This window comes from Anomaloglossus baeobatrachus, chromosome 6, assembly GCF_048569485.1.
Source record: "Anomaloglossus baeobatrachus isolate aAnoBae1 chromosome 6, aAnoBae1.hap1, whole genome shotgun sequence".
In the NCBI taxonomy this organism is placed as follows: Eukaryota; Metazoa; Chordata; class Amphibia; order Anura; family Aromobatidae; genus Anomaloglossus; species Anomaloglossus baeobatrachus.
This window is the reverse complement of record NC_134358.1, coordinates 436,260,506-436,276,966: the sequence shown is the minus strand read 5'-3', so window position 1 is coordinate 436,276,966 and position 16,461 is coordinate 436,260,506. Positions and strand designations below refer to the sequence as shown.

At 41.7% G+C, this 16,461-nt stretch overlaps 1 protein-coding gene across 1 annotated transcript in view; it reads left to right on the top strand.

The window, feature by feature from the left end:
• Positions 1–16,461, top strand: part of METTL6 (methyltransferase 6, tRNA N3-cytidine) — an 18,333-nt gene extending 1,872 nt beyond the window's left edge. Inside the window, exons 2-6 of the mRNA XM_075315215.1 lie at positions 1,266–1,576; positions 7,219–7,353; positions 11,999–12,169; positions 12,563–12,704; positions 15,926–16,461. Coding sequence (XP_075171330.1) covers positions 1,277–1,576; positions 7,219–7,353; positions 11,999–12,169; positions 12,563–12,704; positions 15,926–16,065 — 888 coding nt within the window. The 5' untranslated portion in view covers positions 1,266–1,276 and the 3' untranslated portion in view covers positions 16,066–16,461. The remainder of the gene's footprint in view (positions 1–1,265; positions 1,577–7,218; positions 7,354–11,998; positions 12,170–12,562; positions 12,705–15,925) is intronic.

Here is a 16,461-nt window from a genome sequence, read left to right as displayed (position 1 = left end):
TTGTCATGGTAGCACAGGGTCTTGTGATGACTCTTGGGGCTAACATGAGTCACTTCCTCTTACAGCTTTTCTGCAGATCTCAGCTTTGCAGCTGTGATCTACAGAAAGCAACAAGTGATCAGTAAAATAAAAAAAAAGTTTAAAAAAATAAACCCAATAGTTCAAATCACCCCTCATTAGCACCATTGAAAATTAAAGGGTTAAAAAAATAAAACATATACACACATTTGGTATCGCCACATTCAGAAATGCCCGCTCTATCAAAATATAAAATCAATTAGTCTGATCAGTAAAAAAAATTCCAAACGCCAAAATTACGTTATTGGTCACTGCATATTTTGCGTAAGATGTAATAACAGGCGATCAAAATGTAGCATCTGTGCAAATATTGTACCCTTAAAAACGTCAACTTGAGACGCAAAGCAATATTTTTTCCTATGTATGGAGTGGGAGTGGGTACTCAAGTGCGTCCAGCTGTGAATACACCCAGATGAATTTTCAGCGGTGTAATGCATCGTATCATTTGAGTATAATGGATTCAATGAAAATAAAATATCAGTGACATACATTAATTCCTATATAATAGTTTAATTTATGTTAATGCACTGGTATTCTAACACAACTTTGTATTTATTACTTAGTATCCACCAGTTATTCTACTTGATATCATTAAGAGTGAAATTTTCACCTGTTTTCTCTTTTTATTTAAACAAGTTTCTCCCATTGCTTCATGGTCTTTTTTTTTTAATTGGATAACTTTGTATTATATATATGTTATTTGAAATATGTTAATCTATGCTATATTAAGAGCACACTACATGCTCGAAACGCGCCTGTTAAATATTTTTTTGTGCCTGATGAATTAAGAAGTGGTTTTATATTCTTTCAATACTACAAGAATGCTGTATTTTTTTCTATTTTCTCTACAATTTACGATGCCGCATCGAGTCAGTGTACCTGTTTTATAGGTCAGCTGGCTACTCCACCTGCTTGTTCTAAAATATTGCAAAATGTATGTATGTATGTATGTATGTATGTAATCACCTCGCTTATTCCCGAAACAAATTTTGGGCACAGAAAGTGCTAAAAAAAAAAATTTATAAGCATCCCAAAATAGTACGAATACAACTACAGTTGAACCTGCAAAGAAAGTACATTATTGAAAAAGTAAAAAAAAAAATAAAAAAAAAGTCCTGAGCTTCAGAATATGGTGGTACAAATTAAAAATCTTAACAGCTGTCCATTTCCTTTGCTCTTTCCACCAGATTGGAAAAACATGGCCTCCAGTTGTCTGGGTGTGGACGAGGCAGAGGGAGATACGCACTCTCCTTGTGGAAGATCGTCCTCTTTAGAAGTACCCTTTCAGAAAAAGACTGATAAGTTAGACTTTCCAACCAATTATGTGGCCCCGAGCGTCCTGACCGATGTTACACTGGTGTCTCAATTCAAGCAACTCAAGTTGGAAAAAGAAGCACAAAAGAACTGGGACCTTTTCTACAAGAGAAATAGCACCAATTTCTTCAAGGACAGACACTGGACAACCAGGGAGTTTGAGGAATTTAAAGCATGCAGGGAGGTGGGCCGCAGTCTCTCCTGAAACGTGTGTTGAAATGAAAAACGGATTGTATTGTCTTGCTAATGGCTTAAAAGGGTCGTCTCCGCAACAATACACAGGCTGGGTTAGAAATGTATGATCGGTGGGAATCGGGCTGCTGGAGAAAGTGACTGTAGGGAGAGAGATCACCGCTAGCTACTGTGATATCTGCTTCATAATAGGTTGCAATGATCCACTCTGTTATATATGATCTTTTTTCTTGCTATCCCCACAAACAATGTGAAATTATATATCTTTAAAGACGTTATCCAAGAACATAAAAAATGGCCTCATGAGGTAATTAAACAAGTAGCACGGTTTAACTACGTGTAAGGACAGACTGCAAAATGAAGAAACACTGCTCCCAAGACCTGTTCCTCAACTGACAGAGGAGCTGTATGGTAAGCACACATGCTAGTGAACCACCTGAGAAGGACTGTGACATGAGAGGAAATACAGTTTCTCCTTAGCTGATGGCACACAATTAATTTGTTTCCTATCATAGCCCTTACCTGGCAGCTCACCAGTATGTGTGCTTATGATACAGCTCCTCTTTCAGTTGAGACACAGAGGTTCAGGAGTTGGGCTTCTTCAGACAGCAGCCCATCATGGCAAGTGACTAGGACAGGCTGTAGTATGAATTATCCGAAGGGACCATTTTATTACATTCTTGGAGAACTACTTTAACTGTGTTTTGTTTTTGTTTTTTTTACACACTTCTAAAAAAAAACCATGCCGTTTCAAATTGTTTACTCATGATGTTTACCAGCATCTGGATAGTAAATAGTTTTGTTTGCAAAGCAGATCTGTCAGCAGATTTCTCAATACAAACTGCATACATTATTGGATAGCTCTCTTACACCTGTTGACACTGGTGTATTTGCATTGAAAATTCATGTCAGAATGGCTCTATAATCCCTATTTAAGATGAGCATTTCATGAGTCTAGGTACAGAATTAAATAGCATATGAGACCAAGTATATTCTGTCTCCGTCCATTCAGCCCAATTATAATATCTGTAGCTTGTACTGATCAGTGTGAGGATTCAGCAGCAGGAGAGACACTTAGGAACTGAGTTGGGTGGAGTGTTGTGAATGTCATCCGAGTGGGTGCTGGTGTGGAGCTCCCTCTGGTGGCCAGGACTGGTAATGAAGCTGAGTTTGAAACTGTCATTCAAACAGGTGATGGAATTAAATGGGAATCCAGGAAATCCTGTTGCAGATCAGCCTAGTCTATTTAGGAGAGCATTTTGTGCTTGGCGGCCGCCGGTGATAATGTTTCCTGCCTGCTTCTGAAGATGGCTGGGAGTGTTCCCTTCTGTTTCTCCCGTTTATTCAGTGCCTGAATCTACTCCAGTAAAGGTTACTGTTTCTGTGCTTAATTGCTGGATTTGCACTTAAGAGTGTTTCTGCTTATTCCATTTGGTTCTGTTTGGTTTCTTGTATGTGAAGATCTGTCTTTCTGCTTTTGTGAAGAGGGCAGTTCCTCCAGCAAGAAAGGGCGTCTCTGCCATTGTCATGCTGATTGACAGCCAGCACTCCACTGCCTAATGCTGGGTTCACACATAGCGACGCAGCAGCGATCATGACGAGCGACCTGACCTTATCAGGATCACTGCTGCGTCATTACATGGTCGCTGGTGAGCTGTTAAACAGGCAGATCTTCACCAGTGACCAGACCCCAGCCAGCAGCAACGGGTGGAAGCGGTGCTGCGCTTGGTAACTAAGGTAAATATCGGGTTACCAAGGGCTTGGTTACCCGATATTTACATTGGTTACCAGCGCACACCGCTTAGCGCTGGCTCACTGCACGCCAGAGTACACATCGGGTTAGTAAGCAAACCCTTGCTTATTTACCCGATGTGTACTCTGGCGTGCAGGGAGCCGGCAGTACAGGCAGCGTGAGAGCGGCGGACGCTGGTAACGAAGGTAAATATCGGGTAACCAAGGAAAAGGCTTCCCTTGGTTATCCGATGTTTACCTTGGTTACAGCTTACCGTAGGCTGCCAGAAGCTGGCTCCCTGATCCCTGCTCGCTTCAGTTCGTTGCTCTCTCGCTGTCACACACAGCGATGTGTGCTTCACAGCGGGAGAGCAACGAGCAAAAAATGAAGCCGGACATTCAGCAACGAGCGGCGACCTCACAGCAGGGGCCAGCTCGTTGCTGGATGTCGCACACAGCGACAGCGATGGGACGTCGCTGCTATGTCTCATAAAATGGTGACGTAGCAGCGACGTCGTTGTCGCTGTGTGTGACACCACCTTAACTGTGAGGTCCCAGATGTCAATCTGCATAAATCAGCAGTGTTAAGTGGTTACTGCAGTAATCAGAGATAATTGTTAAAGGCGGGTGCTGGTTGTATGACACAGCTGACACCTGACCTCTGTGGAGGTCTGCTCCATATACCCACACCTTTCACCATGATGTACTATTATGCCCTTGGGAAATAAGGCGTTAACAGATTTGACAAATCAGTTTGGTAATGTATATGACACGCCCGCATCGGGGCCTGGGGTGACTCGTTACCAGGCAGCGTTTCTGCTCCTTGGGCGCCGCGGTGGCAAGGCCCAGTTCCGTGACCCCGGCGGTGTTGTTTAGGGAATAGGAAGGGGATGATGACAGTTTATTTGTGACACCACCTGTGGTATGCGGCAAGTTGGGGTGCAGCCGCTGCAGGATGGGGACCTCTGGGGCAGATGGTGATGCAGTTTAGATGGTGCAGCTCTCCACAGGTAGATCTGGGCCCCAGGCCGGATGAGTGTAGTAGTAGTAGGCGATTGTGGGGGTTGCTGGGCTGGAGGCACAGTATGGCGACACAGCGATGCAGTCTCAAGGTTATTACTCACTGTAGCAGGTTGCAAGGTAACACGACCGCCTTTGGAGTGTTGGATTTCACTTTGATGGCCCCAGCCGATTCCGAGTAGTTCGGAGGTTGAGTCTGGTGTTTCTCCCTCCTGCCTTGCGCCCTTGCTCATTGAACCCTGTGCCAGTGCCCGTGGACCCTGTTGGGTGGCGTGAAGCTCTATCGCTTTGTCCTTTTGGGTTACCCTTCAGCGTATTGGTGTGCGGATGTGGCTTCGGTGCTTGCAGTCACCACAGACGCTGGTTTTACTAGTGGAGTACGTAGGTTCCTTTCCTGTAGCCTAGGGACCAGTCCCCAATTTGTGGCCAAGTCCTTCCTCCTGAAGATTGTATATGGAAAAAAAGCCACAGGAGGATGTTGCACTGGTCTCTAGGACCCTTTCTGTCTTGTGCCTGGACCGAGCGGTACCAACTCTAGGCCACGGGTCTTCGCTCCTCCACTGCTCCTCTCTTTTCTTCTCACTACACGACTGACTGTCTATTCCCACTCTAAAAGACTCCACCCCCCCGGTCTGGCTTCGGGGATAATCACGCCCTTACCATGTCTGATGAGGTGTTGCTGAGTGAGTGTTGTATTTTTGTGTGAATCGGTGATGACCTCTTCCATACCCAGGATGGAATACCACACCTCTGGATGATTTGCAGTACCTCTGTGGCGACTGAAGCCTCGGATGCGCCACATTTGTAGTTTGTATGGTGAAATATGATAAACCGTTCTGCTTTAAGTTCTGGTAAATATGTAAAGATACATGTATTTATTTACTACTTGTATTTACTTTGCATATCTGGAAAATGTATTTTAAAGGGTGTTTGTGTATATATAGGTCTACACTGAATTTTTATAATTTTTTTTGTTACAAAACATGGCATTTTTTGCAATTTTTGCATAAAAACCAATAAGCAGAAAGAGTTGAGTGGTATTTGTATGATACACCAGGTGTCTACTTTACTAAAAAAAAAAAAAAAAAAAAAAAAAAAAGCTTGGGGTATATTGTATTATTTCTATACTTTTTTTTTAATAACTGTTTTAATTTGTTCAAGGAAATTTTGGGGAAATTGTCTAAAAAAAAAAAAACAAAGGGGTTAATAAGATATATTGGAAAAAAAACTGTCATCCCTGTTCACATTTGCTTTAACAAATACTAACATTCTCCAACTTTTTTTTTATTTATTTTTTTTTGAAGAGTTGTACACTACTCTAACATCTTTTTCTCAATTTTGTACGTTATCCCTTTGTAAAATGGTAACACTTATCCTAACAACTTTTGTCGGCACTGTTCAAGCAGTTTTGGCACATGCTCTCCCATTATATCACGCAGTCCCTGAAGACCATTAAGAGTCGCTTCACTGTACTCTGATTCGGACGTAATTCACATTGGGAGGATGCGTCTTCTTTTTTTTTTTCTTGTTTCCTCTGGATGCCTGATTTGTTCGAAAGAGGGGGACAGTCAAGCAGCTGATTGTCTGCAGGGATCACATGACATAATGTCACGGGACTCCCTGGAGAGGTAGTGCAGACACCACTGAAACAGTGTCGGCACCAGAGATTAATAGAAGTGTTATTATTTTACAAGAGGAAACAGACAGATTAAGATGGAGCTGTCCAAATTGTCGACAACCCCTTTAACTCTGTACTATGCCATTTCTCTGTCCCTTTTCTTGAATATTTATGAAAAAGTTGACAACCAGGTGGCACCAGTTGAGGGTTGTTACCCTGCATACTCTGACACATTCAGCACTGATTGGACAAAATATCTATCGGTATTTGTTTCCATAAATGTTTAGGAGGCAGAACAGAGTAACAGTGCAACACAGTGCTGTAAAATTGATATTTCATCACAAATGTACATTTTTTACTAACACAGGCATGTCAGTGGAGCTGACGAATACCTTAACATACCACTCCGATGATTTTTTTTTTTTTTTTTTTATGTGCACAGTACCATACCCACCAGTCGTCATCTTATGTTTTCAGCAGCGCCCCAGGGTTGCGTCGCCTTATTTGTGTCCTGAAACCTACAAGCATGAGGTTCCTGTGACGAGGGTTGTAGGCTTCAGTATTCTGGCCATAATACCAACTAAAACCTCATTTTTTTTATTTTTTTTTTGTACAGGATGCAGCCAGGCCCCTTTTTGTTAGGCCTTGTATATTAGAGTTCCTGTCCCTGTATGGTATACAGATGGGGTGCGACTTGGCAGCCCGCCTGATCTAATAGTATGGGCGTCACCTAATAGGCTGCGGGCTTGTGACTGTGTATCTGCATGTGTGAACGGCGCTCTATGCAAGCCATCAGTGTGCAGTTTTATCATCTAGCACTTAGTGGGGGTTTAGCGGTGTCCTGCTAGAGTACTAGTTTTTGGCCTGGGCGATGTACAACTGCTGCCATTCTTTGCTGTAAGTAATGCTTAATTTTTGGAGGATATTTATTCCTCTTTTTGTTGCAGATTTCTTATGTGTCCTTGCCGAATCACACAATGTTACTGTGTTGAGCTTAGGTCACTTTCCCAATGTATGTCTCAGATTGAGATTCTCTATCCTTGTTCTAAATCTCATAGATTCATTCAAATAGCAGACATTGTGTGATTCAGCGGGTCACAAATGCGGTCATGTGATGATGGAGCGCTGCTAAAAATGGCAGAAGATGATGACCAGTGAGTGTATTGCTGTTTTCCTTACATATACACACAATTGCAAATAAAGAGGGACATTTAAAAAAAAATTCACCACAGTGGTCTAATTATGTCCCATTTTCTGTTTTTCAGTTTGAGAACCAAAGGCTAATTATGTTAGAAGCTGGTTGTGGCGTTGGAAACTGTTTATTTCCATTATTACAAGAAGACCCTAACCTCTTTGTATACGCTTGTGACTTTTCTCCTAGAGCCATACAGTTTGTAAAGGTTTGTAGTGCATTGTACAGTACAGTTCCTACGTTAATCGCATGGGTTGCTAAATTGAAGAGATTTTCTAGGCACTAAAAATAAAGAAAAACAATCTGGCTTCAATGTAATGAGTCCCCAATTCCACCCTGTCACCTTTATTTTTGCTTTTTAACTCTCCTCTACCAACCTGCATCCATTCTTGCAGTTTGTATTGTGTACATTCTGAACTTTCTGCCAGGTTTCTGTTTTTGCCTGTAGACCACATTTCCCTAAAGGCAAAGCTGTATCTGTCCTACATCTCACGCACTCCCACTGCCAGTGCCCGTGCACTTCACCTTCAAAGCACCAACCTGAGACTCTTAAACAGTCTCAAGAAGGATAAATCACTGCAGTTTTACATTTTTTTTTTTTAACTTTTCCTAGAATTTGCTGTCCTGACACACTCTTCTAGACAATAATACTATGTGTGCTGAAAGAGGAATCACACCGGCTCATTATATTGCACGGAAGCAATAAGTCATATACCGTAATGTAGTTAATTATTATGGCTGGGACCACACGAGCGTATGGCATCCGATGTGAGAGCATGGGATGCTATATACTAGCTCCCGCTGTGCTGCGAGTCTAAGCTGAGTGTCATGTCACTGTGATCTGATTCTGCAATTGGATCACAGCTGCGTTGGACAGGGCAGGCGCCGCGGAGGAGAGGGAGGGATTAATCTCCCTGTCTCCTCCATTGCCAGCTGATGAGATTATAAAACTGCACTTTGGTGTTATCAGAGTACAGTGCAATGTTTCACTCACAACCATAGGCTTGTATGGGTGTGAGTGAATACGGATCGGATTCCACCCGCACTATCCTGCGACTGTTTTCTCGGTTCTATTAGGGTTGAGAAAAGAATCGCAGATGGGAATGGCTACATAGAGTAACATGGGTCTGGGTGGAATGAGATTTTTTTTTTTTTTCTTTATTGCATTCCACTCGGTCCGTTTTACTCGCCATGTGTCCTAGTGCTATTATGTAATCTAGCACTCTGCACCACCCAATACAATCCTCTCTGTCCAAAGCCACAAGCTGATAAGATTGTTCAGTGCGGTGAATGCAGTGTTCTCTCCCTCTCTATGCACATGCCCAGTCACTCACAGCCTGCTGAGGATCACAGGACACACCCCCCTAGGACATCACCATTGAACGCTCACTGCAGAGCTGATGCCCGAAATCCATTTGCTTTAATTGGCCTTTAGCATAAAGTAAGGAACAGAGCAGAATTTTAACAAATAAAATATGAACTTTCTTCACTTCTGACAAGCTTTACAATTCTATTATACTTTAATATTAAAATGCCCTCTAACAGTTCAGGTGACCTTCTCTAACTCTTGAATGCACATGTCCAACTGTTCAATGTTTCACTACTTTTTGCATAATTTGATGTTCTCCAAGGAGCTTAATGGCAAAATTCACAATAAATTTTGTGGTTCAAGTAGAATTGGCATTTAACCCCTTCAGCCCCCAGGCACTTTCCTTTTTTGCGTTTTTGTTATTTGCTCCCCTTCTTCCGAGAGGCGTAACTTTTTTATTTTTCCATCAATCTTGCCATATGAGGGCTTGTTTTTTGCGGGACGAGTTGTACTTTTAAATGAAACCATGAGTTTTACCATATAGTGTACTGGAAAACGTCAAAAAAATTCCAAGTGCGGAAAAATTGCAAAAAACGTGTGATCATACAATAGTTTTTGGGATATTTTATTCACTGTGTTCACTATATGGTAAATCTGAGGTATCTATGTGATGCCTCAGGTCAGTGCGAGTTTGTAGACACCAAACATGTATAGGTTTACTTGTATGTAAGGGGTTAAAAAAAATTCACAAGCTTGTCCAAAAAAAGTGACGCACGTTTTGCGCTATTTTCCAAAACCCGTAGCGTTCTCATTTTTCAGGATCTGAGGCTCAGTGATGGCTTATTTTTTGCGTCTTGACCTGCCGTTTTTAACTGTACCATTTTTGCGCAGATGCTACGTTTTGATCGCCTGTTATTGCATTTTGCGCAAAATTTGCGGCGACCAAAAAACGTAATTTTGGCGTTTGGAATTTTTTTGCCACTATACCGTTTACTGATCAGATTCATTGATTTTATATTTTGATCGGGCATTTCTGAACGCGACTATACCAAATATGTATTTTTTTTTTTTTTAACCCTTTAATTTTCAATGGGGTGAAAGGGGGGTGATTTGAACTTTTAGAATTTTTTTTATTTTTTTTTAATTTTTTAAATTTTTTTTTTTTACTTTTTTTTTTTTTTTTTTATTATTTAACTAGTCCCCCTAGGGGGCTATTGCGATCAGCAATCCGATCGCTCTGCACTATCTGCAGATCTCAGCTACAGAGCTGAGAACTGCAGATTTGCTGCTTTACTTTCAATGCCGGCTGTATTCCGGCATTGAGAGGAAGTGAGTCATGTTAGCTACAGGCGTCATCACATGACCCTGTGCTACCATGGCAACCGCCGAAAGTCTTGTGATCATGTCACGTGACTTCCGGTGGGGGCGGGGTAAGTGACTGTCATGGCGGCGCCCATATACATATCTCTGCCAGATTTTGGCAGCGAAATGTAAGGGGTTAATGGCCGCGGGTGGAAGCGATTCCACCCTCGGCTAGCAGGCACACATGTCAGCTGTTGATAACAGCTGATATGTGCGCGGATCGCCGCCGCCTCCCGGCGGCAGGGGGCGGGGCTTACCGGCACACGATCCATGACGTACCCAGTACGTCATGGGTCATTAAGGGGTTAAGCAGTAATCCATCATGCAGTTCACATTTTGATATCATGAGACCAAGATGATACCTAACAATTGATCAACAGTAGCTCGCCATTTTGAGGCTTCATGCAAGATGTTTTTAGATGTTAGTGGCCACAGAGCTTAGCGTGTTACAGAGTGTCATCGGCAGGTTGCAACAGAGATACAGAGAGACTGGAAGAGTCACAGAAAGGCATAGAAGTGCACATCCTTTGGCCACCTCCCACACTGATGACAGCTTCACTGTCATTAGTGAACAATGACCTTTTGGATCCGGATGATGAATGCCACACAACTCCAGACACATAAGTATCATGTCAGGCCATTCAAAACCATTTACATCAGAGTGGTCTGCATGCTAGATGACATGCAAGGGTACCTATCCACACCACTAGGTACAGGCGTCATCGTATAATATGGCCAGGGAGCATCTACACTGGACGAAGAACCAGTGAACCTCTGTGCTGTTCACTGATGAAAATCTATTCACACTGAGCAGAATTGATGGTTGCGAATGATGCTGGAGAAGTCAAGGAGACTATACATCAGCCACGGTTTTTACCAGACGAGTATTGGTGGTGATGGTGTTACAGTGTGGGTAGGGGTGTCTAGTGAATACAGAACTGACCTACACTTTGGTGCAGTGACAAGCCCCTACTACTTGAATTACTTAATACAGTCATTGTGCCTCTGCATGAACAACACAGGCCTAATTACATTTTCATGGACGACAATGCTCCAGCTCATCGAGGTTGCATCATTAGGGAACGGCTGCTGGAGACTAGAGTACCTCAAATGTAGTGACCTGCACATTCTTCAGACCTGAAACCCATAGAAAACCTATGGGATCAGCTGAACCGCCGTGTATAGGCTGTAACTCTGTACTCCAGAACCTCAATGACCTGAGGACCACCCTTCAAGAAGAGTGGGATGCCATGCCTCCACAGACAATAACTCCATTTGTGAACAGCAGGAGAAGTTGTTGTCAAGGTGTAATTGATGCGTAAGGCAACATGACATGTTATTGAGACATTGACAATTGGGGTGGCTATATCCACCACAGTTGTCTGTCTTTGTTTCAATAAATTGTTTGATAAGAGGAAATTACTATTGCATGCTTCTTAAATGCCTTACTGTCATGATAAAATATCACTGTAGTGTGAGCTTTTTATATTTGGCATAAAATTCGACTAAAAGCCAAATATTGCTGTGTGTGTGTGTGTGTGTGTGTGTGTGTGTGTGTGTGTGTGTGTGTGTGTGTGTGTGTGTGTGTGTGTGTAAAAACATAAAACAAAAAAAACTGACCTTCCCCTCCAAACAGAATAAAGCAAGTGTGAATAGTTACAAGCTGTGATGACTGTATGATACACAAAAGAATACAGCAGCACTGTGTAAGTGCCAAAATATATGGGAGCATTGGACATTTGAAACTTGAATTGCATTAGTGCTATATGAAATCTATTTATAAAAATTAAGGTAGTTGGTGCATAAATTGGCCAAATCATGAAAGCCTGTCAGCCACGGCAAGGTGTCCATAAATTGGTCCGTTCATTAGAGCCCATCAGCCGTGGCTAGGCGTCCTCCTTTGATGGCACCTTAACCTAGAATATACAGCCTGCAGCGGTTTTCTTGCTGTCAGCATTATGGACCCCGTACTAATCACTGGTGTCTCCTGTTTCTGGACCTACAACTGCATCCTGGCTTCCATTATGAATAGAAGCCATGACACAAAGTCTTCGCCTGTGTTTCCAGCTTTAGATAATTCTAACCGTTTTGTGATGTGCAAAACAGAAAAAAATAAAAATGCAAAATAAAAACAATCTCTCTTTAACCTTTTTATGGATTTGTTTTTTATTTTCTTTCACAGCAAAATTCCTGTTACAATCCAGATACCTGCAAAGCCTTCCAGTGTGATCTGACAGAGGACAATCTGACAGACGAGATCCCGGCAGACACTGTGGATGTGGCGACGTTAATCTTTGTCCTCTCTGCTATCCATCCAGACAAAATGCACCTTGCCGTGGAAAATATTTACAAGGTATTTACCTGAGAAGCTAATAAGTTCTGCTATCTGATACTAACTGGATTCTTCAATACAAATTGCTGTTCTCCAGACCTGTTTTGCCAGCTTTTTTTATATTTATTTTTTTCTACTCTGTCCAAGTCTGATCTTAGTAAAGCAAATAGTCTATTAACATTTGCACAGAATATCAGAGGTTAGAAGAATAACTCTTTATGCACTACATGTGTCAATATTGCAACCTAACCCCATTCACCTCAATGGGACTCAGTGGCAATACCAGACACTGGCCTTGATCAAGAGTGACAGTGTTTCTGGGAAAAGTCTGACATCTTTTCTACTTTCTTTATTTTTATGTCTGACATGCATTGAAAAATGCCCTTTCTCCCTCTTTTATATATGTTAATACAGGTGTTAAAACCAGGCGGCTGCGTTTTATTCCGGGACTACGGGCTGAACGACCATGCCATGTTACGCTTTAAATCGGGAAACAGACTTGGAGAAAACTTTTACGTCCGTCAAGATGGAACCCGGTCTTATTTTTTCACTACAGGTGATTTTTGTTATTATTTTGTTTTTGACCATAAATATTCTGTTCCCCAGTTTTTACACTGTTCTACAATGATAAACAAATAGTAGAGTATATACCAGACATATTATACAGCAATATACTATTCACCATTTATGTATTGTTAGATAAAACAGTCTGGTATCATTACCATATTGATTACTTAGCTGTAATGGTTGAATCCTTTATGTGCTCTTGCCCTCATTTCATATTTCTTACGTCAGCATTTTTTCGAGAAGATTGCCCAGGCGCGGGTATCTTGAAGGTCACACTGTCATTGCCTGTAAGTAGTATCATACGAATGCCTCATCATACATTAATGATGGTGCACTCAGCCTTTGCCCATAACTTTGCCTTTGCCCGTAAAATTTTATCTTTCCCCCAAGTATTTTATGGAAACGTTAACAATATTTTTCTGTGTATGGATACTTGCATGCATACATATCAATATACGCAGAACTCATTCAATTGAATAAGGAAATTCTGGTTTTGATGGAAGCTGAATACCTTTTTATTTAGCATGAGGTTAAAAAATTAAGAATTTGTTGTTTATTTTTTCAAACATTATTCATTATTATTAAAATTAAAAAAATAGTTCATTTTTTTGTCGTCAGGTTCTCTGTGCCCAGGTTCATTGTCTACAAACGTCCATTACTAAAATAACCATAAAACTGTAAATATAGTAGTAGATTTGGCAGTGGAGTGAGAAGGGGGATGCAGCTGCAGGGAAGACAACTGATGGTTCAGATTTCTTTCCTTGATATCACAAAGTTTAAGGAACAAAAAAAACAGGACAAAACAACCAATTTATATTAGGTAGATGTCATAATAACAGTAGTTAAACTGTTCGTCTCACAAACACAGCCCCTCTTTTAATTAAAAGTTGGCCCATCACTTAACTGATCCCTGCGGGTCCGGCTTCTCCACCCCTCAAGACCCTGTTACCGTAAAGATCTCTTTGGGGAAGGGGGGGTTTCATAAACAGGGGTTGCCACGTGTGTTATGCAATATAGCTAGCTCTGTTTGCATCAGTTTAACCCCTTATATGCCACAGATAACAGTGACTGGCAGATTGGCCAAGTCCACCCATAAATTGATTGTGGGGTGCCTATGTGCCCTCATGGCTATTGGGAGCCTTTTGAAGGCCTGTCATGTTGATATACATGTAAGTATGAGTAAAGAAAATGTTCAGAAAGCATGCAGTCAGTCTGACATAGATAGTCAAAGTATACCAGTCTAATCAGATTCACAAGATCATGGTAATAATGAAGAGGGCTGTCATGATTCACGTAAGACTCTGCTTGTGCAGAGCCATTGTATGTGTTTGTTTTTCCGCTGTCTGCATTCTCCGGGGTTAGGCCCGATGGGAGGAGCCTATTCTGTTGTGCCTCATTCCAGGGGTCACGCTGCCTTGTCTTGGAACTGTTTTCCTCCGTACACCCCCAGTTTTAGTTCTTGCTCTCTAGTGTGCGCTTCTGGTTCCCGTGAGTCTGTTCTGATCCTGCCCGCTACCTAGTACTCCTTTCCCTGACTTCCGTTCTTCCCGTCTTCTCTGACCTCCCTCCCTAACCCGCTCTCTGCTGTGTTCTCCAGTCTCGTCTCCCTCCTCAATACTTACTTGTCCTCTCGGTTTCCAACCCCAGCTTGCTATCGAACTACGGCTCTGCTCACCTCCGGCTCCTGACAATACCTCCTGGCTTTCTGACCCTCGACTCTCACGTGACTTAGGCTTTGCTTATCCCTCTGTAAATACATGACTTCCTGGCACTGACCTTCGGCTTGATCGACCATTCTATTGCATTCTTCTGCAAATGCTAGTGACCTCTAATGGGCTTTAGCCTAACTACACTTAGAAGCGCTACATCCTGCCTGAGTACCGGCTCCCCCTGGTGGTAGCATCACATGGGCTTTGTGACATTGATGTGGTTTTGCATATTTCGACCCTCACACCCCAACAAAATTAAAATTAAAGCAATAAAATGTGGTATGCACCCTAAACTGGCACCACTAAAAAATTATAGCTCACCCCGCAAAAATCAAACCCGCACACATCTCAATCAACAGAAAAGTAAAAAAGTTGTGAATCTTTCAGAATATTTTTTAAATGGTAGAAAACTAAAAAAAACTATATAAATTTGTTTTTTTCTCTAATCACTCGAACTAGAAGAATAAAGTTACCACGTCATTTAACTACAGAATGAACACCATAAAATCAAAAGTTGAAAAACAATGTTTTCATTTCAACCCACAAATAATTTTTCTACAGGTTTCAAGACATGATTTGATAAATTAAATAAAGGTATTAAGAATACAACTCTTCCTGCTAAAAAGCATCTATTTAAAAACAAAATTACATACATCACTCTTAGAAGGTTAAGGATGAAAAAATACATGATACAGCCTGGTGCTTACAGGTTTCATATAGATCTCTTAAGCCTGCTTTACACGTTGCAATTTCGCATACGATATCGTATGCGATTTGCAACGCCCCCATCGTATATGTGGCACGTTAAATTTGTTGAACGTGCCGCACAAACGATTAACCCCCGTCACACGTACTTACCCGTCCATACGACCTCACTGTGGGTGGCGAACGTCCACTTCCTGGAGTGGGAGGGACGTTCGGCGTCACAGCGACGTCACGCGGCTAATAGAAGCGGAGGGGCGGAGAAGAGCGAGACATAAACATCCCGCCCACCTCTTTCCTTCCACATTGCCGGCTGGAGCCGCGGGACGCAGGTAAGATCTGTTCATCGTTCCCGGGGTGTCACACACTGCGATGTGTGCTGCCTTGGGAACATTGAACAACCTGACATGCAATTCGTCAGGATTCAACGTCGTGTATGCGATGAACGTTTTAACGTTCAATCGCACGTACCTGTCACACACTACAATGTACCTTACAATGCCGGATGTGCGTCACGACGTGACCCCGCCGACACATCGTAAGATATATTGTAGCGTGTAAAGCGGGCTTTAGAACAAGTCACACAATACATTTATTTAAAAAAAAAATGATCACAGATTTTTTTTATTTTTTCCTGATATGTTAAAACTTACTGGTACCAAAAAAAACAGAAGCAGCATACAGCTATATAGCTCCAGGAAAACAGAAGTATTACCTGAACATATTTTATTATTTAGAAAATGAGAAGTCGTCTTTTACATAACGGTGTCTTACCATATTATTGTTCCCTTTTATTCAGAATACTTGCAACTTCTTTTCTCCAAAGCCGGGTACAGGGAAGTCTCCAATGAGTACGTGCTGCGAGAGACGGTGAACAAGAAGGAAGGACTCTGTGTGCCTCGGGTTTTCGTTCAAAGCAAATTTCATAAACCTCAGTGATGGCTGTTTATATGGGAATTTTATGTAAACTTTTTATTTTTTTTAATAAAAGTTTTATATTGTATTTTTTGGTGTTGGCTATATACTGTATTTGGTTTATAAGTCAGTAAAAGCTTCTGATATAATCTGTATACAGCTTTTTAGCTGTATAGCAAATGACTATTTTTCAGCATCCATTTGATTGTACCTACACTTGTATTTTCGGTTAGAGTTCATTCAGTAAAAAAAATGAGGCAGCGTAGATGAGCGTTTTTTTTCTTTTCACTGACTAAATCTGTATGTGGGGAAAAAATCGCAGCATGCACTAGTTACGCTTGCAAATTGGATGACACTCGCCCCCATTCACGTGCATTGTTACACTAAAAAATAAAATTGTATACCGTACCTATAGCATTG